Below are 27979 nucleotides of genomic sequence, written 5' to 3' on the forward strand. Positions count from 1 at the left end.
CAGAGTGTAGCAGCGGCGTGAGAAAAAAAGCTCAGCACTTTGGACGTAATTGTGACCCATTACTTTGAGCTTCAATATTTATCTAATTCTGAGCTGAATGTGAAGTGTGGAGAAAATGTTAATGTGAAGGCCCGGTGTGTCACAAAAGCCTGGAGTGTCCCATCAAGCCAATATTGTGAGGAAATGATTATGCGAATTAACTCTGTTCAAGACAATAGTCACATTTACAATTTTACCCTCCACTAACGAGAGACTCCTGAGTGAGCCCAAAGCAAAGTCCCCAAAAACAACAAGCAGGTGATATTGTTAACATTCTAATGTGTCGGGGCCCAAATGTGAGTACTCATAACTCACCACTATTTACCATTAGTAGGCCAAACAGCATTCAAGCATCACAAAGCACCTGCAACCCAACACCAAGTGAAAAGGCCACCAATTGGTTCATTGACAGCAAAATAAAACCAAAATGGAAACACACACACAGGGAAATGACAGCAGCATTATGGCAGAAATTAGAAGTTAGCAGATGGCGAGAAAATGACCGGAAGCAACTTTGAGACAAGAAGAGCAAACATAAACAGACGATAGGAACATTGCTAGCAGTGCAAACGCGTGTCTTACCTAGCTTGCCGCTGTGAAGCATGAATGAAGCGTCTCCGGTAACTCCACGTCCAGCTTAGACTCAGTGTATGAGGCCTCAAACCGCAGCTCCCAGTGCAGGACAGGGACAGTAGTCCTCCACAAAGTCCTCCTCAGGACCGACGGCAGGTGAGCTGGGTAATTAATTTCTACGTGACGTCAGCAGCGCTCGTGTCCGTTCCCTTAACGTTAGCGGTAGAAACAGCTCTTATGAATTGTGTTATGTGTAAATGTTTGACATAATCTGTAAACTGAATATGTAAATAAAGTTTAAAAAAAAAAAAAAAAAAAACGTCAGCGGTAGCGTGTTTCTGGGGGTGCGCTTGTTTTACGTAGCAGCAGCCAGTTTGTGTCGTATGCAGCAGAAGTGCGTTGAAGGGTTCACTCCACACAATAGCCCTGTTTCATACAACAAACAAAAAACCCAGGTGTTGCTCATAACAATTTTTTTGTGTATTTCCCTTTTTGTATTTTGTTTTTTTTTTACACTTACATAAGGCCTAGTTGAAGGCCTTAGGTGGCCCTTCACACTCAAGGTTTATCTACAATTGGGGGTTTCTATTTTACTGTTTTTTCCTGCCTGATTTGAATGTATTTCAGGCTCTTCTTGTGAGGTATTTGTCAAATAATCAGTTCGCTTGTTTTCGTCTAAACAGCTTCAATAAGCATAATTAGCATAAATGGTTGATGTATCCTAATATAGTCCATTCATGTTAAATTTTATGTATAAATGTAAAATGAACACCCATGTGCCGTCCTCTTTGTTTTCCCCTTTTATTTATTCCTCCGGGCTTCTCCTGGTTACCCTGTGTTACATGTCACAGCGCTATGATTTGTGGGTCATTCCCTCGGGCAAAGACTACAGAAATGCAGACTTAGTGCAAGTGGGCATGAAGGGCTCAAAGAGTCTGCAAGACAGCCCGCAAGTACTCGATGATTTGACATTGGAAGGCCCTAAACCCTCACAGACTTTTTCATGAACATGCCTCAAAGCCATGGGTCTGTGAGTGTGGACACTGTTGGGCTTTAGACTTGTAGGTTATTACATTTCAGAGGGAAACAGTTTATTTTTTACTCCATTACATTTATCTGAGAGTCTAGTTGCTGAAGCCTGTTGCGGCCGTTGTTTCAATCATATTTTGCAGGATCTTAATTAATTCATGTAAAGACAAATCTTACCAAAGCAAATTGAACCATCCACCCTCAAATATGGTCAGAAGCATATTAGTCCAAGCTATTGGAGGATATCAGGTCTAATTATCAGGATATATATAGTGTCATATATTGACCTTGACCAAAACCTCTGGATGTTGTCCTACTTCTTCATATTGTATGAAATGGAAGCTTTTAAACATGTGTAGCGTAGGTTAATTTATACATTCAAACCCGCAGATTCAAAATTAAAGTGGGCGCCAGACGGGGGAGAATCCACCCTGTCAATAAGTATTTACATAATTAAATAACGTTGGTCGTTCTGCAGCTCCCAGGTGTCCCACTAATCACCTCCCTTCCCCCCACCTTCATTCCACTTCCTGTTGGGTCATTTTCAGCCATTTCCAGCCTGGCTGCTACACATGACTTTTTGTTCAATTATTATTCTTTTTAGATTTTCTTATTACTGATTAGAAACTGTCAAAGTAGTCAGGCAGTTTGTCATGTGGAGGTGTGAATAAAGAGACTCCACAGCTGTCCGTCCATGTGGACTGACATTTATTGAGTCAATCATTTTCAATCCATCCTTCGACACCTTTCAACCTCTAAAAAGCCTGACCTTTCCAACTGCTGTCTCTGACAACCACGTTATTATTTTTAATCGTAGCCATGTAGTGAACAAGTGCACTCCCTCACCGCCTTCAAGCAGGTTTCTCCTCAGTGCCAACTCCAACTTCAACACCTCCTGCTTTTTTCCCCTCCACAATGTATGTACAGCATGGGCGAGCGGTCATAATAAGCTATAAATGCAGTGCATGCCCAAGCCCTTCAATAAAAATAATTGAAAATATTAATCTGGCAGTGTGTTCAATTATACAATACCTTAGTTTTACTGTTTTGGTCTTAAATCCGTGCCTAATCTGTCCCGTTTTGCTTGCGAAAAGCTGGAAAGCTGACAGCTTGTTTCGCGCATGCGCACTGTGACACCGACTAGTACGGTTACTGCTAAAGGCTGTGTTTACTGTAGATGAGCATTTTGAATGGCAAAAAAGCTGTCAGTGAAGCAGCTTATCTGCCAACGCGCATGCGCAAAAATGACTTGTTTGAATTGTTCAGCGGGAAACTGTCAGTGGTTCATTCATTGTGTAGCCTGGTCAAAATGGCTGAAAATATTAATTATATTCAGGCTTTGCGTTCAGTGCCGTTTTCGCGGAGACCTTTTGAGGAAAAGAAAGCTATAATTTCAAGTGGTCGGCCTACTCCTGAAGTAAATATCACAAAGACTGCAAAGAATTCCGTCCGTCACTTTCAAGCTAGCACGTATGAGAAACATAAATGGCTAGCTAGCCGACCCCCCTCCCGTCAAACGATCCGGTCTGACAGCGACATATTGCCTGTTCATTCATGAAAACCATCTCGAAACACTCTCAGTCAAACAAGGTGGGGAATGAGAAATCTGCGGCGCTATTAGCCTAGTTCGTTTTAAAAACACACCGGCAGCAGCGCCTACTGATCTGAGACGTGTCAGTGAGTTACTGTAAATGCTGTGCGGAAAACCAGCTGTGGTCTGTGATTGAGGTGCAGACGGGTGAGTTTGGAGCTGACGAGAGGATCGCGCTGACGACCGCTTCGTTACATTTTTCTCATTGAAAAAACTATACAACTGGCATTTAGATGATGTTCTCCATAAAAAAATAAGTGAAATACTGTAATAACAATTCGGTTTTAGTAATCAACCGCTTATAGTGATCAAATGTACTCTGGACCAACGTGATCACTACAAGCTGTTTCCACTAACCATATTATATTTTTTATTAAAAAATATAATGCCCCCCCACGGGCGCGCATGGTATTGACACTTCAGCATGACCACAGTAAAAGGTCACCGCTCGCCACTGATGTACAGGATCCCTTTCAACACTTTAGTGTCCATAGGTCCAGAGCATAACACTCGGTATTATTCTTTCAGCCGCTTGTCATTTGGACAAGTGATATAACCTTCCACTTATCCTGAGAGGGTTATATGTCTGTGTCTGTAGATGTTAATGTCTCCCATAGTGCTTCCCCAATGATATGGTCTGAAACAAAACACATCACCAGCGATTTATTGTCTACCATGTAATTATGAGGTGATTATTGGTACTAAAAGTCATTTACCATTAATATAGGAATGATACCAGTAGAAAAAGGATCCCAGACTAATAATAGTGAAAGTCATTAATGAGATTTGTAAGATTTATTACATCCTTTTCCCTGGATGTGCTGTCAACATACCAACTAATGTGTGGGGTAAAATGGACTATCCAGCATTTGTTTACTTTGTTTTCCCCCCTCCAGGGCCTTTCTGCTTTGATGACACCTTGTTCAATGAACCTTGGCTCAGCTCGGCGGTTTTGACTGAACAAGATACCGGTAGCCCCCAGGTGTATGCTACTTCTCAGCGATTAGTTCAGGTATTGGAACTCTGCAGACAGATATTTTTCCTGAAGGCCTCCTCGGGACAGGCTCCTCTGGCTTTGCTGTTAATTAGCTTGCTTTGTTGTGTAAAGTAATGCTTGGATTCTCTACATTCATTTCATATTTCCAGCACTCTCATTCCTTAAACATAAATCATCTTCTTATTCTAGAAAAGGAGAAAATATTGATCAAATGAATCAAATTGCTATATACTCAGTATCAGCACAAATTTCGTATTCGTGTGATGTGCCCCCTAGTGGCTTACGAGCATAAAAACTCCAAAACCCTAAAGTTTGTGAGTCAAATCTCAGTACAAAAGTTGTTAAAACCAACAAACAGAAAAAGAGTCCATTCAGGGTGACTTTAATGAGGAAATGTGGAGGCTATGCATTAGCTAATATATTTACCTACAGCTGCCATTAGGTCTTACAAAAAAGTAAAAATTGCACCTTTAATGGCTCCAACTTGTTGGTTTGGGGTTATAAGAATTTTCAATACAGTCTCATAGCAGTTTGTGAAATAGTCAGAAAATTGAAATCTACTGATTTGTGTACAGGGACACACTTAGTGTTGCTCACCACAACTTTAAAACTAATGTATTTCAATTGAAAGTAGCGTTCTTGCCTGCACCACATTTGTTTTAGTCGAGAAAACCACTTTAGGCAAGAAAACCAGCCAAGTTAGATTTTGTCATGAAAACCCCTTACTAAGGTTTAAGCTACAAAAAGGAACATTAAGTTCCAGTCTCAGCTGCACGGCGGTGTAGTGGGTAGCACTGTCGCCTCACAGCGAGAGGGTCCTGGGTTCGATTTCTGGATCGGGACCGGGTTCCTTCTGTGTGGAGTTTGCATGTTCTCTCCATGTAAGCGTGGGTTCTCTCCGGGTTTTCCTGAGTACAGCATCAGTGGTAGATAATGGATGGATGGAAGTTCCAGTCTCGTGGTTGAAAGTCTTGTGTATTTGGACCCATCCAAATGGACGGGGGTCGATAATCCAAACTACATCACAAGCTCTGATGGTTGTGTAGTCACGGAGATGCATTTTATTTGTGTGTCCGCCATGAAAAATTATCCCAATTGACTTTCAATTGGCATTGTTTGACTACCGGTATTTCATGACCTGCCGAGAGACTGTGTTAGGATCTAACCTGTGAGAGTTCAACCCATTGCCCGCTGTACACACCACACTGAAGAGTTATATGGTCTTAGCTTGAAGGAAAAACAGCCAAAAGACTCTTTATTTGCTCCATTTAGGGGTGCAGATCTGATGTCAGGATTGGGGGGGGGACAAAAGTGTTTGTTTTTCTTTGCCCGGGACAATTCATTCAGAAATTAGCGGGGGCATGCACCCCCCCACCCCCTCCCCGGGATCTGCACCCATGGCTCCAATTGTTTTCTTTCAAAAGAGCTTGTTTGATAGTTTGTCGTTTTATCTGCCGGGGAAGAGAACACCTCATAATCTTTAATGATTCCTCAAGCGTGCTGCAGCAGACTGCCTGGTCTAGACATTAGGGGTGAGGCTATTCATCTGCCTTTCAGTTCTTACGTTGCAGTGTGCTGCTGGGACCAGCAAAGATCCCACTGGCTTCAGAGCGACTAACAAATGGGTCTGGAAACCAATCTGTTATGGCCTCGATGAAAACTTTACATGGATAAAAGTTAACTTACTTGCCTTCAATGAGAAGGAGACACTGGATCTATGCATGTGAGTGCTTTAACAAGACAAAGCAGTGGAACATCACATGATTGTTGCTGCGATAGCTGCACCAGTATACAGAGAGTTGTACATTCTGACATACGGGGCATAACAAGACTGGCAGACGTGACTTGACTCTGCTGAAATGTAATGTTCTCAACATATGGACTGGCTTTATTATCATTGAGTTCTAACCGATCCAGTCAGTGAATATGGAATTTCATCAAAACAGCTGCCACTACTGTTTCTCCAGGAATGTCATTTTAAATTCCACCCATCATATTAAGCTCAGGTTATGCCATCGATTTGCGAGTTAAGATCCATTGCGTTGACGTGTGTCTGCAGCCGAGGACCGCCGTGGAGCGGAGAGCTCAGATCCCCCGCGGTCAGCATGCGGTTCCCTGGCAGAGGAACAACTCAACATCTGTACTCGTCCTTGGGAAGATCAGCCGGTACAAGCAGTCAAACAGAGAGGCGGAGGACACTTTTTTATTTCTAAAGGTGACGAGAGAAGATGAAATATTGGAGGTAATAAGAAAATGGACTGCTCCTGAATTTGAATATTTCCAGCAGCTACTTGTGTGGCTTATTGGAATGGCTGGAGGATTAGATTGCACTAAGACGAATTACATTAACATATAACGCAGAGAAATATCGCTTCTTCTTTTTTTTCTTCCACGTTTCCCACACAGGACGCGATGGTCCTTTGCTGGTTTGGACGGTCGCGTCAGATCTGCCTGATGCATTTCTTCCACAGATTATAACGTGGTTCAGTGAGCTTTGCATGAATTTCAGTTTTGATGGTGCCAACCTCTTCGGTTTGGGTTTTTGTTGTCTACGTGCCTAAAGTCAGCCCACATCACATCTCCTGGGATGATACCCTGACATACTTACCCATTCAACTCCCTTCCTCAAAGCCCCCTGTTCTTCCCCTAGGAGGTGCATGGATGAGCAAGCTTATTCTCCTTGTGGGGTGTTCCCCATGCATGACTGATGTTTAGATTAATATCCTTGACTGAATCCTGCTCCGCGGTGAAGAGAGGAGTGGGCCTATCAGAGCACAGCCGCCCCCTCAGGAGTCCATTGATTTTCGCACCACTCTGACAAACATAAACCTTCCAGACCCACAAAATACTTTATTTGTTGTCCATTTAGATGCCATCTCCTCAGGCAGCTGTCCACATCTTTAAAATATCCGTTTGTCTGGGTTTTTTTCTCCTTCCTGTGTTAGTAAAATAGTCTGCTGCCTGGTTTTGTTTTGTTTTTTTATGTTATTTAAATGACTGTGTGAATGCTGAAAATAAAAAAAATGTAAAAAAAATCTGACTGCTTGAAACATTTGTTGATTTGTTTTATTTGGAGCCCCGATAGCTTCTTCTTCCTGCAGTCCACACAGTAAAATGATTCAATCAATATTTAATAAACATGACTATATAACTTCAGAGCTCAGTATTACAGAAACCCCAACAAGGCAATAAACAGTATGATGTAAATGGAGATAAAAAACAATCTAAATCAGCATGAACATTTATGTCAAACTATAATGACAGTGTATAATATAATAATATGAATTACTCATGTTGTCCGGCAGCTGCACAGCGTGTATTTGGCTTCTAACTCTTTTGCATTTGCAATGCGAAAAATGATATAATATGACAATAAAATGCTGTTTTGCAATCCATAGCAGGTCTGTAATTGGACTGTATTTAAAACGGCTCAGAGTCATAATGGTGTGGGGCTTTTTTAAACAGCATCCAAAAAAAAATATGCTGAAATCCACCAAGGGAGGGAAAATGGTAACATCGCCCCCTGGTGACACAGAACAACACTGAGCTCAGCATTGTCCTTTTCAAGAGGCGAAGACTGTGTTTCAACAAGATTGATATTCACAATTAATTTAGTAAAGATTGTTTTTTTGGGCAGTTTTGTTTCATCCCAAATCCAGGCATAAGCTCCCAGTGTAGAGTCCAGACATTACAGACAGCACTGACCAGTGGGATACAGGATTCTGTGCATCTCTCTGCGTGTCTTCTGCTGCAGACGTGATCCATTTTGTATTTCTACAAGCGGTTGATTCAGTTGTGACAACACTTGGCTCATCGTTTGTACGGTAGGGAGAGTTGGAGAGTCAAACCGGCTTTGAATCCTAATGCTTCAGGGTTTAGTTAGAGCTTAAAAACCGACATGCAGCTCACAAACTGACACTTTCTTTCAAGGAAAAGATGTCTTTATTATAGATAGATAACAATAAAACATGTGGATGAGCCTAAAATCGTCATGGTAACAGCGATTAGGGGAACATCCTGGTAAGATAATAAATAATAATCTAAAATAAATCTTAAAGCACAAAAATAAAGAAAATATTAACATAAGGCACGTGTTTCTGATACATTAACACGAACAAAATGATGCACCCCTGAATGGAATGTTGAAAATTACAGCTTTTAGAGGAGCCGTTGTTGAGAAATATTGCATTCCTCCAGAGGCAGTGATCTCCTGTTCTCTGTCTTTAACCTGCGTGAACAAACAGAACATTGCATACATGAAGGCTTGAGAACTATCTTGTGTAACTGAGGCTTTCCCCCCTCCTCCTTGTTCCGCTGTTCTTTCTCAGTCTCCCCAATCTGCGACTTAATTGGCGCTTTTCCAGCAGACCTAAAGGGTCCTGATTTCACTACTTAGTTTCTCATCTCTGACAGTTTATTTCTTGAGGAGTTCGGCGCCTCGAACCAGGAGACCAACTCGTTCTATATCCCTCAGGATCAAGCACTGGGAAGCCAGTTGATCTTTAGCCTTCTTTCTCCTCCTCTCCATATCCTGAAGCAAGGCCTGGACTTTATAGCCCCCGTTGGACTATAAAGTGAGTCAGTATTTTCCCTTATGGGACATGGGAAAGAACATAGTGTGTAACCCTTTTAAGAATGATGAACAGGGGTCCATTTTATTTTTCTGGGCAGAGAGTCGTTGGCCCTCGAGCTCCTGAATGGAGGCCTGAATCACCCTGTTCCATGTTCATTTCTTGCCTTTTTCTACAAATATGAGCCTTAAGGAATGCAGCTGAGCATTTTGGATTGCTCAGATCAAGTCACGGCACCTAGATCTATGGTGGCATTTATCCATCTGTGTCTTAAATAGAAACCAACGGCAACACGGGTCACATGACCCTTGAAAAAATATGATTCCAGTAATTAGTCATAGACTAATGTGAGCTTTTCCCTCACAGGACTAGAGGGTTTCATGGTTGTGTTGGAGGCAACGCTCCGACTTTGTCAGTCCCCATATTGACACCTGGGCTTTGGATCTGGACCAATACCGAGCCCCGGTATTCTATATATCTGATACCAGTGATTAATTAATGAGCTTATGTGCTTCACTGTGTGGATATGGATCATTATTTTATGTGTTACGGAACATCACCAACTTTCTTCATAATTTAGCCGGACAGGGTGGAACTTTTAGTATTTATGCTCACCTTGAGTAAGATTTGTATATATATAATCATAGAGAGGTTAAATGGCCGATAAAATAGTTACAGAATATTGTGAGTATTTTATAATTTTATGGCTTATCATGGAGACATTTATTACTTTGCAAGCGGGCCACAAAAGTGTGCCACAAAATTAGAGGAGACCTTGAGCTATAATTTAAGCCATTCGTTAGAAATATTTGACACATTTCAAAGAAGATATGGGGAAGTAATACATAGGGAGAGAAATGTTGCTGCATCACAGGAATGGCTTGTATAAAGCTCACCTGTTCTCCTCCTTGTGCATTTATCGTTAAATGATGTCATTAAGAACTCATTTTTTTACATAAAACTCGTCTTGCAATAACATTCACAACCAGTCACTGAGGCTCAGTTTCCACCACTATACCACCAACACAACCACACCAGAACGCCATGTATTCCCTTACTGCATAATAAAGCACTCTTGGCCACAATTACAACATTTCAACATAGAGTCATTTGCTGGACCTGCTCTCAAACAGGCTTCGCACTATTCTCCGAGTGCTGCACACACCCTTACACTAATGGGACTATGTCAGCGTGTGGTTATTTTAAAAAAAACTAAAAAACGAGCATCAGCCAACCAAAGCAGGCACTGTGAGACATTAGATGCATCCCAAAGCTTTTTCACTTCTCCTCTTTTTTCCATGTCAGTTCATTCCCAGCACCCTCATTCATTCATTCCACTCCATCTCCCCTGGCTTGTCTGTGAAGAGTATTTGCCATATTGAAGCAAATCCCAAACCAATTAGTGCAGAGAGTACGTCACTATCCCCTAACAGTGGAAACACAATGCCAAATGAGCACGGAGGAAGCAAATTAGTTCTCTCTGGACTTTCATATATTTACTTCAATTAGTCTTTTCTGTTCCTTAATGAAGTGATTTCAAAGAAAGTATTTAGGTCCCATCATAATCCAAATCATAACACCTTCCTATTCCGGGAGGATGTATGTGATGTTACAGCCTTCATTTTTTGTGTGTGTTTTGGCAACGTGTCAATGGATAGATGTGTCATGGTGATGGCTGCTTTCTTCCCGCGGTTAATGATCCTCAGACACCAGTCCTTTAATTGCCCACTGGTCATTAAGCAGCACTGCTCATTTGGAGTGACACTGGCAATTTATTTTCTAACAAAGACAAAATTTCGGCTTATCATTTACTGGAAAAGAGCTTTGATTTATAAATTTAAAAGAAAATACAGTCAACTTTCACATTTAACATATGCTACAACAATAAATAATACAATAAACAAAATGGCCAAAGTTTGTCCTGATTGAGGCACTAAAGAACAATGGATTTCCACAAAAGAAAAAGGTTTTATTTCTAATGTTTCAGTGGATGTCAAAGTTTTGGCAGTGCTTGAAGAAATGCTGTTTCTAAAATGAAAAGGGTTTGCTGCTCTTGGGGGAATAATATTGGACAGGAAATGTTATACCAATCCTGTCATTAGTTTTCAAGATAAACGGGCCACAGTCAAACAAACTAAAGACAATCACATTGTGTCAGCCTGTTGCTGCAAGGAGGTTTAATTAAGGTTTAATTAATCAGGTGATATATATTGCTCTGAAATAAGTGTAACTGGCTCACATTCGTTAACTTTGTAAATGCCGGATTTAAATAATTCAATAGGACTCCTCTTGCTGCTGATTGTTTCAAACGATAGAAATGCATAGATGTGTCCTTGTGGAGAAGGAACCCCATTAACAAAATTAATATTTTTATACACTTAATCATTACCCAAACGTGGATTAAATTAAAGTATGAACTCCTATGTCGATGAAGCAGTGGAGGCTTTTATTAGATTCATCACCATACCAGCATTAACCAGAAATGTAATTCTCGAATGCAACCAGAATAGAGGAAGTTCCCGGATTCCTCATGAACGCACCATATCGAGTATCACGTGTGTTGGTTGTCCTCCTTGGTTTTTGGGATTTGTTATTGGCCCTCGGATTTGCCTCTCAGGCAGAGTACAACTCGACTTAGTCTAGGGCGAACCCTGAAGTTAAAAAAAAGTCTTCTATCATAAAGTGCATTTCACCATGCTTTACTAACTGTAGTGTTATCACACTCACGGTAACGAACGGATACGCTTAGTCGCACAAATGCCTCACGTTCACGTCAATTTCAACAATCTGACGTTGGCGAAAAATTAGAGATGCAATACAGAAGAAAATCAATAAGTATTGCCTCCTTTTTGGTTTGCCTCTTCTTCTTTTTTAAAATACAGCCCGTCTGCTGTGTAGAAATTGGATTTGTACTCAGCCTGAGAAACTAAACTCGGGTAAAACAAAAACCCACGCATCAGTTCAGCGAAGGTAGGCTAAGCTAGCAACCGATCCAGAGTCTGCGCTGTGCTAATACACGCTAACCCAACCTCCGGCCAACTGCTGTCTGTGCTTGATATGAGTACGAGCACTTAGTCAGCATGGTCGCTTGTTTCATATGATGCCGGCCTGACCGTCCACGGTAGCTAGCAACTGTACGAGCTAACGTGAAAGAAGGGAGAGTCAGTCGCGGTCCTACCAGCAGCAGCAGCCGCGGGTAGTGTTGACTAACAGCCGCCTCCCGCTGCTAGCCGAAGTTCCTCATCTGTCCGCGGATGAGGTGACGCTGGTTCGGCTAATTAGCTCGTTGAGACACACCGAGGCGGTGGATACATGTCTACCTCTCAACCACGAGACGAACGACGAAAGGGAAATCTCGCAGTTCATGTTTCGCCAAGAAGTCAGTGTGACGTCTTTTATTCCATCTTGTTCGTATCTTTTTCAACACGAGAAGAGGAATATGTCCAGGTACAACATATACAGCCTGCTGGACTGGGTCTACGGCGGGGTGGACCCGAAGTTTGAGGGCAACGGGGGCCCCGAGTGCGCCGCCTTCATCGCGCCCCAGCAGCGCATCAGCGAGAGTCTGGTCATCGTCCTCATCTCCGTCGTGGAGATTTTCGTGGCGCTGAAGAAAATAAACGCGTCCAAAGACCTCAGATCGGCTGGAAAAGACTGCTCGAGGGCGAAGGAGGACAGTCTGGTCAAGAACCTGTTGCTGGTCGCCCTGTGCATGACTTTCGGAGTGGAGGTCGGCTTCAAATTCGCGACCAAGACCGTGATCTATCTGCTGAACCCGTGCCATGTCATGACCATGGTCCAGGTAAGGATGAGCCGGCTCTGTTAGGTCTACGTGTGTTTCTGTGTGAGTTGCTAAAGTGAAAGCAGCACAGATGTATCTGAAGAGTACACATTTAATTTTCTTCCAGATGAGTGATAGAGATGATGACTTATATTGAAAGATATTTGTTGACTTTGCCTATTGAAGTGACCTCACCCATCAACAATATGGTGAAACACTATGTTAGGTATTTTACAATCAGTGTTACTTCAGTGCGTTCTGAGCTGCATGTGCTTTTCATTTGAACCCTGCAGAACTTGAAGGGAAGCAGACATACTGCTTGTGTTTTTATGTGTACACTGTTTTTTTGTTTTTTTTTAACATGCAGTGGGAATTAGCAATAATCACCAGTAAAGCAAAACATGTTGTCTCAAGATGAGACCTGTTGTCTCCCTTGAGGTATGCAGGGAGAGCTGGGCGTCACCCGATGGGCCCATGTGTCTGTGAATGGACTGAAGGGTCTGACTGCACAGGAAGCAAGTCGAGTTTCATTGTGAATCAAGGTGTTTTCGTGTGTTCGTTTTTTGTCAAGTTTGGTTCAAAGCGACACAAAGCTTCTCGTTTCTGGTGGCTGCCATGAGAATCAGAAGTACCTGTTTCCCACCCGCCTCCTGGTCGGCTGACCTTCGTGGTACACGATTGCCCACCGTGGGTCATGACAACGGGTCACTGCCATCTGTGTTTTAATGTATTACATACACATGAATTATGCAGAATGTGTAATGGTGTTAGACTGCACGGTGGTCATGTGATAGCTCGTGGATATTGATGAATAACTTCCTGTGATGAAGAGTTGACTGAGCGTAAAATGGCCTTAATGTATGGGGGACCCATACATGCTTGTTCACTGTGGAGTGAAGAGGAAATTAAAGAAAGGAAACAGTACAGTTTTTTTTCTAAAAAAGGAATGTGTGCACAGATATGAGGTGTTTTCCATTTCCTTGTTACATATTTGATGTTTGGAGCAGGATAACAGAAAGGAGGGGTTGTTCATCAACGGGACGGCTCTGCAGGGATTGCCTCCAGGAGTTTATTTGTGAGGGAATAGCGATTGGGGCGAGCTGGAAGATTGACTGTTTAATATCAGAAAATAGGTGGAACATGAAGTGTGTTATGCATTCTTGCTCTATAGAAGATGGTATTTGTGGGCTTTGATGGAGCACGATATGATTCCTCAATGAGAGGACTGAAGGGGGATTTATATTTCATGAAGCAATTAATGAAAAAAGAGAGGCACTGTTGTGTATCTTCAGTGTTTTGGGGGATTTGATATTTGTTGAATATTTGACAGATTAGTCGTGGTGACTGACTGACTGTTCCCAGGCTGTATATTTGTGTGTGCGTCTGTCATTTTATAATCTGGCTACGCCCACCAGGTCATCATTACAGTCAGTACATATGGGTGTGGTTCATATTAAAAGCCTAAAATCAAATTTAAAGATCCTGACATGGCCAGTTTCCACGTCTCCTTTTTTTCCTTGTTAAACCAACAATGCATCTAGAAATGAGAGCGAGAAGTCCGGAAATACATTTTGCTCGCAGGCTCTCGTAAAGTTCCCATCGTCCGGCGAGCCGTGCAAAGTCGAGTGTTGCTGTAACTGAAGTTGCCACAGTTCTCATCAGCGCAGGCATCTACTTCACCTATGTGTTGAGAATTTAACCACATGACCGTGTTGCTGGGCTGCAGCAGGTTGCTTGTGCTTCACAGTTATTATAAGAGCACTTCATTAGATTTGAAGATATTTTACATTACTGTCAATACTTTTTTTACGCAATACTTTTACAAACTGCTGATGCTGCTGACTGCACACCACCGACAAAATCATTTTGGGAAACCTTGCCGTTTAGCATTAAAAATATAAATATTGAATGGGAAGGAATGTCACACCTTTTTTTTTTTTTAAGCAACACACTGTTCCCCAAATAATGCTTTGTCATGCATGGAGAGGATGTGTCCATTGCAACTTTCGATCACCCAAATGTCAAAAAAACACACCAGGCGAGCCCGGGTCCCTCAGCACAAGGTTGAGAGGGTTGACGGGTTCAGTCTCTGATGACTAATGAGTGGATGCCTCCCATCTGACAACACTGATGTCTGTTATGTTTTCCTCCACATGGAACAAGAGCAGTCACGCCTTTGGACTGACAGGCGTCTGACTGATTCCTGTCTGCATGTGGATCCGTAAACAATCGCATCCAACAGCAGATACTGGGGTTGTGGGCTTAGCATTGCTCTGTATGGTAGTACACCGTGTCTTTCATCTTGAGTTCAGACTGATAATGACGAGATATTTAGGTTCTGCTCTGCAGTTGATTAGATTTCTGATGTAGCCCAATAAGTGACATTTTCAGATTTTATTGGGGACAAACTGTTATGTTGGATTGCTCGAGTCTAAAGTTACAATACAACCAAAAGCAGGTGTTACATGTCAGTTGAACAGAAATCTGATCTTCACATGCCAGGAATCAGATCAGACAAATATATGATTAGAAATGGGACGGTATTGGATTTTAGCACACACAAGAAGTATTTTTATTTTTACATCGGGATAATGTCATGAATCGCAGTTATTTTGGCCTGGATATTGTTGACATGAAATGTTCATATCGTCTCATGCCTACTCAGGATTAAATGTGCTGTGTTGAATTTGCCATCACAGTAAACATACTGTCCAACACTCTGGATGTTCAGGGGTGAAGGAACTTTTAATTTCTCTGTGGTGTCTGTGTGGTGACTCAGCACCTCCTACAGGACTCTCCAGTGAGCTGGGAGTTTCCCTTTGAAACCACGATGATAGAGGTACATTCTTGACACAGAGCCCCCTTATCAAGTGAACTTTCTTCCCTTGTAGATTTTGCCAGGGGTCTAGTGTGAGTGATCACATAAGACCATGATAGAAACTAGGTAGACAGATGATAAATACTGCTACAGGCTCTGGTAAACAGCAAGTCATCCCCTTTTTAAAACGAGCCTCTGGCATGTCTGCAGCTTTGAAAGGGTTTAAATGGAGAATAAAATACTGCTTGTTAGCGCGCTACGGCAATGAACATAAAGACTTTGCTTTGTCTTTGCTCTATAGGTCGACAGCTTGCCGGTAAATTGAAGTACTATGCCGTTAACAAGCTGTGTGCAACACAAATTCTGTATTGATGTAACAGAATACAGTATCAGCATTATCTTTAAATACAGCCACATTTATCAGCTCAGTCATTCAGGACACGCTGAAAGCACAATACTGCATTACTTCACTTGTAAAAAGGAAGTACGGTTTATCGGTAATAAGTTCTGGCGATCTGTAAATCAGTCATTGATCTATTTTTTTCAGTATCGGTCTTGCTGCATGTCTAGTTTGGAAACCAGATAAATGTGTATTTCAGCAGTAAAATGAATTGTGAGAAAAGACCATTGGAGGTAATTGCTTTAAATGCTGCAACGACACCATCAGGGTTGTTTCACTGTCATAAATGTGATCATGCATGTGGATATAATCTGATCTGCGTTGTTTATTGGAGTCCTAAACTGTTCAATACTTGACAGAAGTCACTTCATGACGTCACTCAAGTTACATATTGACTGTTAACCGCACATCAAACGTGATGACCAGGTCGGAGGGGTGTCACCTATTTGACGAAACGCTTCCAAACTGATCTAAAACCCAACGTCTGAAGATAATCATTTGAAGTAAAAGAAACAGCATTTGAGCGATTGACTTTGGTTGATGGCAGTCCTCATTCTCATTCCTCAATTAACTGAACCAATTTCCTGAAGGAATATTAGTTAGACCGGGACACAGGGATTATTTGGACAGTTTGATTGTGGATTAACGAGCAATACCGGCCAGACAAGTCTTTATTGACAGAAACAGTTACAGTTTGAACAACGGCTCAGTAATTTGCACGACACCCATTTTCTTGTGTGCAGTCAAAATGCAGCAGTACAATGTAACTGCATTGTGTTGCGTTTGTAAACACAGAAGCATTGTACCCAAGAGCTGTGCTAATATGTAAATATTTACTTTATAATATGTTTTACATGTTGCTTTAGTTCCCCTTTACTATCATATTCATTCATATTGAAATTACATGCAAAATGTTTTCTATAAACGTATTGTGTTTCAACAGTCGCACACCGTTCTCACCCCCTACACACGCTAGATGCTGGAGGCCTGCTTGTGAAGGCGGATGATCCATTGGGCTGTTTTGACCACCCTCTGCAGACTTTTCCTTTCAGCTGCTGTGCAGCTGGAGTACCAGCTTGTGCAGCCATAGCTGAAGATGCTTTCAATGGTACAGCGGTAAAAGTTCATCAGCTTGTGCTGTGGCAGTCGGTTCCTTTGAGTATCCTGAGGAAGAACAGATGCTTCTGGGCCATCTTAATCAGGCGGGAGATGTTAAGGCTCCAGGTCATGTCCTCTGCTAAGTAGACTCCCAAGAATTTGAAGTGGGATACCCTCTCCACCAGCTCTCCATCAATGTATAGCTCGGTGTGAGGCTCCTTGTTTTTGTTTATCCTGAAGTCCATGATTATTTCTTTGGTTTTCTTTGTATTGAGTTGACACTGACACCACACCCCTGCCTTTGAGGTTCGGCAATGTATATTTAAAACGGTGCGTCTCCCACTTTGTCACGGCCCAAAGAGCCAGTTCGTGATACCATAAGATCAAAGATAAAATCATCCTGAATCCTCGTCCCTGCTGTGCTCATTTCATATCAGTTCATCACACACAATCGCAACATCAATAAAGTAGTTAATAACGGTAAATTAGTAATCACAGCAGCCTAGTTTTTAATCTTAGCAATATTAGCGTGTTAGCAGAAGTGGCATAGAAACGGTTTAGTTAGCTAACTTTATAATGGCATTAAATGAATAGATGGGGCATCTGGTAATATTCTATCTGTGATATGACACAGATACAATACACATACGTTACACTATGACTGAGCACAAACTTGGCTTTTCTTTTGTATAGATATTGGGGTTTTCCCACAAGATAAACGATAATGCCCCGCCATTGTAACTTTATTTAGTCTGATCCCTACAGTGAGTGCAGGTCCTCATCGCTAATTGTTAGCTTATTAATGTCAGACAGCTCGTCTTCTGCTGCCAAACCCGTCAAATATTCCTTTGTGATTTTAGATATCACATGTGACAGCGCTACTTCAGGACTGTCACTTTGAACTGTCGACAGTTCGGCTCCGCCCACAAAATATGTCATCGCTGTTTACAAACACAAAAAAGGTCTGTTTTACCCCAGGCAGCGTAATCCCACACGCCCTACACAAACAATGGTGGCTGACAGTAGCAGTCCTCCTGGTGAACATGCAAGGACCAAGGAAGCACCTCTGTCAGCTTTTGCAAAACATGTTTTATGCATCATAAGCAAGATTCATGTATCATTTATTTCTGCCGGAATAAATATGGACATGAAAAGACACATTTCTGATGTGTTTTTGGCCCCCTGTGTTCCCGTTTTCTCTCCCAACAACGTCTGGGCTCTTGATGAGTCGGCGGAGGGTGTCCTGGGGGATCTCCACCCTGACCTGGAACAGGATATCAGTGAGCTCCCGGACAGTTTGTGGCGGTACTTGGCACCGCCAGATGCACCGATACATAACATAGGTGCTCAATTGGATTTAGGGCAGGAGAATGTGATCAATGCCTTCGTCATGCAGGAACTGCCTACATACCAGGAGGAGCCCTGCCCTGTCCGTGGCCACCACAACACTCCCATTTTGGGGGTTGTCTCTCTATTGCACCTGTTGTCACTTTAATTTGCCACAAAGCCAGTGAAATTGATTCATAATCACTTGTGCCTCCTAAATGAACACTTGGCGTTCTTCTGTGATGATTAAGTGTTCCCTTAATTTATGAGCATTGTATTATCCCTTGGCCAGTAGGTAGTTGTACAACAGTTCTCAAGTAAATTGCTTTCTTGTAATTCTGGTTGCAACCTTTTGCCTCCAGGCAGAGCAACTCTTTCTCTTTGGTGTCAGATGGTGTTTCAAACCAATCCATGTTTGCAGTGTCCTCAGGCCCCAACAGCACAGTCACTGAACATAGCTGAAATATAACTGGGATGACCCATATTCTCATGCAGTTATAAGGCCCGCATGTTGAAATGAATGCTTTGGAAAGAGAGATTTTAAAGGACTTCTACTTGTAGTTTACTTGCGTGTAAATAAAGAATCAGCAGCTTTCCCTTGGAGCTGTGTGGTTTTCTGGTAAATCATGTGTGATTCTGCCGTAAATTTATCCTGGACTCATAAGTTCAAGGTTTGAATTTATATCACAGTCATTATCATAAAGTCGAGGGAAAAAAGCCTGAACAAATAACATCAGCCAAACTTGAGATTGGGTGAGTTGGCACATTAAAAGCTCAGGATTTAAACACATCCATGGTCATGCTGTTGTCTAAGAAATTGATTGTTTTCCTTCTCCCTGTACCGTGAGCAGTGCTTTGAGGAGTGCTTAATCTGAAATCTGAAATTCAAAAGTACGGCCACAGGAGCACAGCAATGTACTGCTTTGGACGCGGACGGCAGCACAATGTAGTTTAGACACCTAAAAGACAGGCCCACTAAAACAAATGTCAGTTGAAGTGTAGTGTGTGCCACCAGACTCCTTTTGGAAAACTGGTTAGTTCGTTAGTTAGTGTTATTGTGTGACTTAGGTCTTTTAATGCTTTCAAATCTACTGTAATTATTTGATCAACATCCTGGGTCCCATCTGAACTTTGCATTTTGATTTTTCTTATTCAAAGCAAGGAGCACTTTCCAGTAGCCCCTGGGGTGTTCTGTTCAAAGCCCTCGCTCTTATTATATTAAACGTATTTAAGCAATTTGTTCATTTTTTTCTAAACTTGCAGCACCGAACGCTGGAAGCTCTCGAAGCATTCAAGCTGATTAATAATGACTGAGTTTAATGTGATATTATGGTTTCTTATCTCTCTCTCTGTGCTTTTCCTCAACAGATCTTCCTGCTGGCTTGCCCGCCATGTAAAACAGCAATGGTTGTATTTAGGTGAGTTTATTTACCCCTGGTTCATGTCTGTCTTTGGTATTATATTCATTAGAATTTCACAATGTATTTCGGCAGTAAAGATGTGATTCATGCTAATTGGAAAAGGGCCACGGCTCACAGTCATCCATCATCCATGTCAACCTACAATAGGACGGACCTGTCATGAATGCAAATCCTGAATGGATGACAAAGTGATTGGGCTGATGCACCCGAATGAAACCTTTTTTTTTATATCAATGACTTGTAGTGTTTTATTTTTTTGTAATGTATTTGTTGGGGTTTTATAGTCCTTTCTTCACAACTGCTGTGGTCTGGGCCGTTTATTATACAAGAGAAATGACTGTGTGTTTGCCATAAATACAAGCTGAGTCACTTTCTGTAGCATTAGCTCATGGGAGGGAGCAGCTGCAGAGAATGGTAGCAGTTTTATCGAGGCACTGGAGCTGTACGTTACCTGAAATTACCTTAAAGTTAGCAGCTCTAAATTCAGTTGTGAGGGTGGGAAGATTTATGAAATGCTTTCCAAGAGGTCTCTTATCTTTGGAAAACAAAATACTTAAGTAAGTCATTTCTGAAAATGTTCTTTCTCATAGTGGACTAGTTTATATAATACTGTATCATTACATTTGACAGGTATTTCCCCTGAGAAATACAGATTTTTGTCCTTGTTCAGGAGGTTGACTATTTGTGTAAACATGGCAATTAATCGCAACCCACATAGGAAAATGTGCAAAGTCAAGTGAAAGTGCACAGTATGTTTGTAGCATCAATATCTAGGGTGATGGCACAAGGGGGGGGGACAAGGACACCCATGGTTACCGTAGCAACAGCAGGTGCGGTTTAATACCACAGCAAACAGAAAAGAACAGAACCACAGAAGTTGTTGTTTTCAATACAATCACACCATCATCTGTAGAATCAAGAATGGGAGGCCACCTCTTCAGACACTAGAGTGGCCTCACTTCTACTTGGTTTCTGCTCCTTTTGTTCTCCAGGCTGACAAAGCATTGCGTGAGAAGCAAACATATACTGTTACCTGGTGACTGCAGAATAACACTGAAGGCTTCATGCAGGCTGAAGCCCCTTTTCATGCTGCCTTTTCATTGCGGGAGTATCGCTCCTTTTTACTCTAATGTCTTTATTGGAGAAGGTACCGAAGGACGGACTGGGGTGTGGGAGTGGTTCCTCCTCTGAGTGTAAATGAGCACGAGGGTTAGCACACACCTAGGGTATTGAGGGGTCTTCTTTCAGAGATTGTGGCGTGATCGCTCTAGTAAAACGCCTTCAGCCTGAAGATGTGTACATTCAAGTTTGGAAGTATGTCTGGCTCGGGGCTGGCTACGACACTCAAAGTTAAAATGAATATTGATGACAACAAATGATGATTATTTCAAGTATTTCAAGATAAATGACGATTTCACACATCATTGCAGTACAGAGACAGACTTGACTGACATACCAGAGCTTCGTTGTAAATATGTCATTTTAAAGTAAAACCACACGCACTTGGCAAATCAATGGCAATAAATGTGGTGAATTTGAATGAAGCAGACTGGTTTACCTAAAAGGTCCAGAGGCCCCCAGAGTGACAGCTGGGCTCACTTGAACTGACAATCCTACGGCACCGCTGTTTTCCCAGCGACCTTGGCTGTCACAACAGTTATTTTGCTTCATTTGACAAAAAGAGCAGTCACATGAGATGGATGTAGGCCCACAGTTTGACACATAAGCTGCTGGGCCTTTGTAGGTGGTTCCTGGATAAACTGTTGGTTAAAAGAAATGGGCAGAAGTTAACTGTACGAGCGTTACACAGGAGCACGCAGGCTGTGTGTGTGCTGAATGGGGAAGCAGCTGAATAATGCGTGCTAACTAAAGACCCATCCATCCATCGTCTACCGCTTATCCTGTATTCCCAGCTGACATTGGGCGAAGGCAGGGTTCCCACTGGACAGGTCTCCAGTCTATCACAGGGCCGACATGTAGAGACAGACAACCATTCACACTCACATTCACACCTACGGGACATTTAGAGTCACCAATGAACCTATCCCCATCCTGCATGTCTTTGGACTGTGGGAGGAACCTGGAGAACCCACGCTAACACGGGGAGAACATGCAAACTCCACCCAGAAGGAACCCACTACACCGCCATGCAGCCCTAACTAAAGACCCGATGATCTAAATGTACACTAATTATGAGCGATTGGCTAGAGCTGCTGATTTGTCCGAATCGTGACGGAAAGTTTGCGCGATTTCTCGTTTGATGGCAGAACTGTTGAGTCTTATAGTGTACACGTAGAGGGAGAGGTTGTAATTACCTGAGCCATCAGTCACGCGCCTTCTGACAATCAACACTCCCGCTAGGACCTGACCCTGCCAAAGAACGAGAGACAGCTGCTGCTAACAGCATCAGGGAGCACTCTGATTGGCTTTCAGCAACCCAGAAGATAAGCTACATTCTCCTCCAGCTGTTCCTCCGTGCTCCTATCAACTCTAATTCAAACTAATACGTCGATAATGCACTGACGCGTGCTATGTAGAAATCATTGTTAAAATGGTCCTGGGAGTCTCAGGCAGATGTGGGAAGGATGTGAGGCTTGTCAGAGCTTTTGATTATTATTGGCTTATTTTTCCCCCCCGTGTGTTTCAGGCTGCAGGTCCATATGCTGAACGGTGCTTTGCTGGCATTAATGTTCCCTGTAGTCAACACCAGACTGGTAAGTAAACACTACTGGAAATTCCTTCATCAAATCCTGCATGTCATTCTGAAAGGCTTCTATCTCTGAAGGTAACATGGTTGGTGTGTTGTTTGTAGTCCATATATTAAATGTATTCATGGCAGCCCAGCAGGGGAGCAAGTCCCTTAGTTTTAAGATGATGACTGTGGACTCTCCTCCTGCTCAAAAATGGGATATTTATAGGTACGTTTAAGTAAACATTAGTTCCTTTACTAGAGCCTGAATCTGCAGAATAATTTCCAGCATGCAGAAGATAAAATCTTGGACTCCAGTGGCAGAAAGTATGAGCTTGATTGATTGAAAACGGTGTTCTATTGAAGCAAAGGTGAGGGAATCGGTCCACATCCACATGTAACAGTGCCTGCTTGAAATGCTTTCACTAGCGGCTGCAGACGAGGACCAGATGCAGTACATTTAAATTCTGCATATTTGCTTCAATGAAATCAAGGTTGAACAGTTTGAACCAGATTCTACCGTATCTGTGAATATCAAATGCTCCTACTGCAGAGCCGTTCTTACCAAAGCATTTCTGCCTCCATTTCTGATCGAGAATGTGTTTTCAACAAGCAATGATTGCCTTCACGGAACTGTGGAGGTGTGTAATGGTGGAGTGTGTCTTTGTTTGTTTTTTGAATGGAACAGGATGTCTTTCATCATAGTTTTCACAGCAGATTTACTAAATAGAATAGAAAAGAGGACATGCATCATACCCTCAGAAATATTCTTGTAAAAAGATTGAATTGTACATTTTATGTATTAAAAATGTCAAAAAAGTAATTTTCACATTTACAGAGAATATTGAAGTCTTTCTTTTGTTATGATTCCTGACAAAATAAAATTAAATAATGTGTTTCATAGATTATACTATTCATAATATCTCCAGTTGTCTCTGGTGTGTGTGTGTTTTTATTTTGATAAAAAGGTACAGAAATTCCCTTTGCATTTTCATTTTGTTATTCATATTATTCACATTCTAATAATTTCATCCTGCTGTGCTTTGTCTTTGTCCCTAATGACTCTCTTTCACTGGCAGTAGATAAATAGATTCAAATTAGTCAAAACTTTCTTCCCACTAATGCTTGCAAGCCGCTCATGCAAACAGAGCCCAGTTCAGCCTACAGCCCGCTGTGGTTATTCATGCTGGTCTGAGGTCTCACTGTGCAGGCAGGAGTTCAAAAGTATCTCTTTTGATTTTAGGTCATAAATTTTAAGACTTTCTACAAATATGATTCCCCCAAATGTTCAACTACGTCCTCTTTATCTCGGCATTAAACCATCCGGGCAGTGCTGCTGCAGGGGGCTGAGCAAATGAAATGGCTGCTTAATGTGCTTTGTAAAGAATTTAAATGGTTTGTTCTCTCCTCAGCTACCGTTTGAGAAGGAGATCTACTACATCCAGCACTCCATGCTGTACCTGGTGCCTCTTTACCTTTTCAGGAAAGGAGGTGAGTGTAGACCTTTTAGTAATTACACATTGACACCCACTGTGAAGTATATTTCACCTGCTAACCATGCAGGGCTATAATAGCATGAGGGTGGTTTGTCTCTGTTCAGCGGTGGGGGACATTCGTGGACACGTCAGCGACACAGCTATGTTTATTCTAAACAAACACCTTTTGCTCTGGCTCGTGGCCACGGGGAACCAGATTCTGCAGGATTGGAAGATGCACTCATAGTATTTCCCATAGAAAGTGTTGTCAAGGGCCCTTTAGAGTCACTCAGTGACAAACGCTGGGAGACAGGAGTCCAAGATGTGTGAACGTAAGGCAGGAAATTGGTGGAAAATAAACCACTTTTTTCCTGAATGATTAACAGAGTAAAGAAACTTCACCTAAACAAGACAAAGTATGTGTAAGGATGGGGAAGATTCCAACAATTAGGTAGGTTACACCTACAAGGTTTGGAGCTCTCCTCCAAAGTAGATTTAATTGGTAGAAGACAGGTAAACGTCTGATACACTTATCGAGGGTGTAGCACAGTCATAGAACTTCTGCATATAATGCTCATTGTTCTTCCTCACGAAAGGAAGTATTCATTGTCCTACTTTAACTGCCATAATCTGTGCACATTTAATGTCTTCCCCTGGTAGTGCTCTTGCAAATGCCAGCAGTGAGGAAACAGGAAAAGCCAGTTTGACACCACATCCTGGTACTGGCCTTGCTGCAGTCGACTGGCATGTTGCAAATGCACAGCGACGTGAATCGGTTTGACGTCTGCAGTTCGTGCGCTCGCTCTCTCTTCAACCCACAAAGCTGTTCACGTGTTTTACGACTCGTCTCTTTTTGCAGGTGTGTACAAGCCCGAGCCTCTGAGGGACATGTGGTGGGCGCTGCTCTCCACCGGCATCCTGTTCCTCTACCACTTTCTCTTCTTGCAGGTGCTTGGCCTGGTAAGATGGAGCCCTCTGCTGGGCGTTACATGATACTACACTATGCAAAGTACATCACTTGTGACACTGATTTCATTTACAGGGAGACTGATACGTTATTTCAAAACAGTCAGGACAATAATTAAATATTGATTATGCATACACATGCCTGTAGACATATAAATACACTTTAATTGCACATTAATTCACGTGCATGTGCAAACATGCTTACATATTCATTTCATCCTTTATTTAGACAGGGAGTCTCATTTAGACCCGTGTACAATATTAAACAAACAGTTTAAAGGAATACTTCACCCACAAAATGATCTAATAACTACTCAGCCTGTATCACCTTGATTTGAAGAAAGTTAGTTTTTCTTGCATGCCTCCATGGTGAATGTAAGCCTTGATGGATGGAAGTAAATGGAGGCCCACGTTTAACAACAGTATGAGGCAGCCTTTTATCCAATGTAACTCCCTTGTTTGTAAAGATGAGCATCCTACCTTTAAATATAAACCACAATGGAGACTGAGATAGTTCTCAGCTGTAATAAAGCTCAGTGTACTCTGATAAACAGGCTTCAAAGCGGGAGGTACATGCACACATTTATTATTCATTACGTTTTTTTTTACTGCACAATTATAGGATAGTGTTCAAATGTTGCTGCCACTGCCAATTCTGTTTTCCCGTGTTTCACTTTTATATTCTCGTGCTTTTTACAAACTAAAAGTCTCATTTCTGCAGCTTGTTATGTCAAAATGAATATCCTGTGCTGTAACACTTAGAATGATTGTGTCTGCTTGCAGGTGTACATTGACATTACGGGCAGCGGTACGAGTGAGACATAATGAGTTGAATACCAATTAGATGTATAAATCTGCTTTAGTTTAAAAGCGAGTTCCTGTACTTAATAAAGTACACACCAAATCGTGTCTGCCTGATTGCAAAATGACGTTTGGTTGTACACGGACAAAGCCAAACTATAATGTCTGCAGAGGACTGACTCTGAACAGAAAAGCCTCATAAAGTCAGTATTTATTGCAGTGCAACTGCATTAGTTTGCATAGTGTCGGAAGGTGTTTTTTTCAGATATCAAACACCGTACAAACACTGACAGTCTATAGAAGTCTAAATAAGGTTGAGATGATCCCAGATGCAAACGTCAGTGATAAAAAGAAGCGAAGCATTCAGCAGCCTATGCAGTCAAATAATGAATGGAGGATGGATGGATTTACAGGCCATGAAATCATTCTTCAGTCAATTAAATGATAGTTGGGGCAGAAATGAATGATTATGAAGATATGAATAGTGAAGTCAACCGTGCCATTTCCCAGAACCTCATTATCCATCTGGGTGGTACTTATTATTCTGATTGCTATAATGTCATATCAGGACTCGTGCTCACTCAGTCTGTCTCTGCTCCCATCCAGGCGACCGAGGTCAACCTGAACAACATGCTGTGCCCGGCCGTGTCCGACCCCTTCTACGGGCCTTGGTACCGGGTGTGGGCGACGGGCCACCAGACCTTGCTGACCCTTGTACACGGGAAGGTCCTCACGTTCCTCTCGCAGCAAACAGGCCCCGTGTGCCGAAGCCTGCTGGACACGCTCCGACTGCGCAGCAAGAAAGTTGACTGAACGTCCACAAGGAATGCCTTTCATTCTAAATGCCTGCTCTTATATTGAGATTTTCTTTTACTTTACTTCTTTTTTTTTTCTTTTTCTTTTTTTTTTATCAACATTTTAAAGTATCTTTTAAGACTTATCATTTCAGGGCCAGTGAATCAGTGAGTCATTATTTTAGTGTTGTAGTTGGCTTGCATACGTACTTGCATGCACAAACATAAAGGGCATTTTAAGGCTGGTAGTTAGCATTGTGGACATGGACAGATTTAGCCTTTTTTTTTTTTCTTCTTCTTCTTTTTTTTTAATACAATTTCCAGAAATATGTAAGTGAATTTGTGGGAGACAAGCTGCCTTTTTGTAAATGTAAAGTTTTGAGGACAGGAAACTGGAGTCCCCCACATTGTCCCTACTGATCTACAGATGTTACACTTTTCAGTTCTATGTCGTCGTGGTGCTCCATCATATGTTCGTGGGTACAGCTGCCATTTTATTTGTCTCCACAGCGTTTCCAGGCGGATTGTGAATGTGAGCTGTTGTAAAGGTTATCACTTGTTAATAGTCGGAGGATGACTATTTGTCATGTACGATCACCTCTCAGTGTTTTCATGACTGAAAACAGAAAGTTATTTATGGCGTCCCTCTGTCCCCGTTTACCTCCACACATGTACAGGGTTTTGAAAGCATCCTCTTTTGCATTTGCCTCCAGCCGGTTCAGATCATTCCAGTTGTGATAATCAGGGGACATGAGGATGTATTATTACGTGCTGCGATTCAAAGTGATGAATGAGGATTTATGACTCTACACTGGAGGTGTTGTTATTACCTCTGCCAAGGAGGTTATGCCTTTTTGTCCTTTTATTTTTGTGTGTGATTTTTGGATCATATTCGGTTGGGTATAAACTTCGGTCGTCTGGATGAATGTGAGGTTTTCCGGGAAAGAGGAGATCAAAATATGACAAAAATATGTATCTGGGCTGGAATTACGACACTTGAATTTGTAGCTTAATCTTACGAGGCCTCCTGATTTCACTCCACCACAACAACTGTGTGACAGCGAGTCGCAGGCTTAGTTTATTATTGTTGAAAAAGAAAAAGCATCAGATGATCTGCATGAAGTCACTTTGGGTCATTTATTGACGAGCCACTCCGAAGATAGTATTAACCAGCATTGGCAGTTGGAATATTTCAGTCATGGTATAAATCATTTCAAGTTTCGGGGGGTGTGTGTGCGTGTGTGTATTACTGTAGCATATACTGTACTTCACTGTAAAGAAGGGATAAGACAAACTTTTGTATTTCTATTGATTCGAGTGTATGTGCTGTATTGACAATAAAAGGTGATTTCAGTTTACCAACGTTTTCATTGTGTACATTTAATTTTAACCATGTTCAGGATAGACCTTACAACACTTACATCTGTAGTGTGTAGTGCTGTGAAAAAGTATTACATTTAGTTGTATAATGTATAATGACGATAAAATCACCACCCAACCTTCAGGTCATCAAACTAATTTAAATATAAGACAAAGACAACTTGCAAATGCAGTTTTTAAATTATTTCATTTATTGGAGGAGGAAAAAAAACTATCCAACTCTACCAGGC

At 41.9% G+C, this 27979-nt stretch overlaps 1 protein-coding gene across 1 annotated transcript; it reads left to right on the top strand.

Annotated features, from left to right (window-relative positions):
• The first annotated feature begins 11802 nt into the window (after positions 1-11802).
• tmem164 (transmembrane protein 164) lies at positions 11803-27457 on the top strand. Its single transcript, XM_084029818.1, has 6 exons — positions 11803-12602; positions 19592-19641; positions 22292-22358; positions 23746-23824; positions 24668-24768; positions 26182-27457. The coding sequence occupies exons 1-6, from the start codon at positions 12165-12167 to the stop codon at positions 26386-26388; spliced, it is 942 nt and encodes a 313-aa protein (XP_083885944.1). The 5' UTR covers positions 11803-12164; the 3' UTR covers positions 26389-27457.
• Positions 27458-27979: the final 522 nt, after the last annotated feature.

This window comes from Eutrigla gurnardus, assembly GCF_963514095.1.
Source record: "Eutrigla gurnardus genome assembly, chromosome: 15".
In the NCBI taxonomy this organism is placed as follows: domain Eukaryota; kingdom Metazoa; phylum Chordata; class Actinopteri; order Perciformes; family Triglidae; genus Eutrigla; species Eutrigla gurnardus.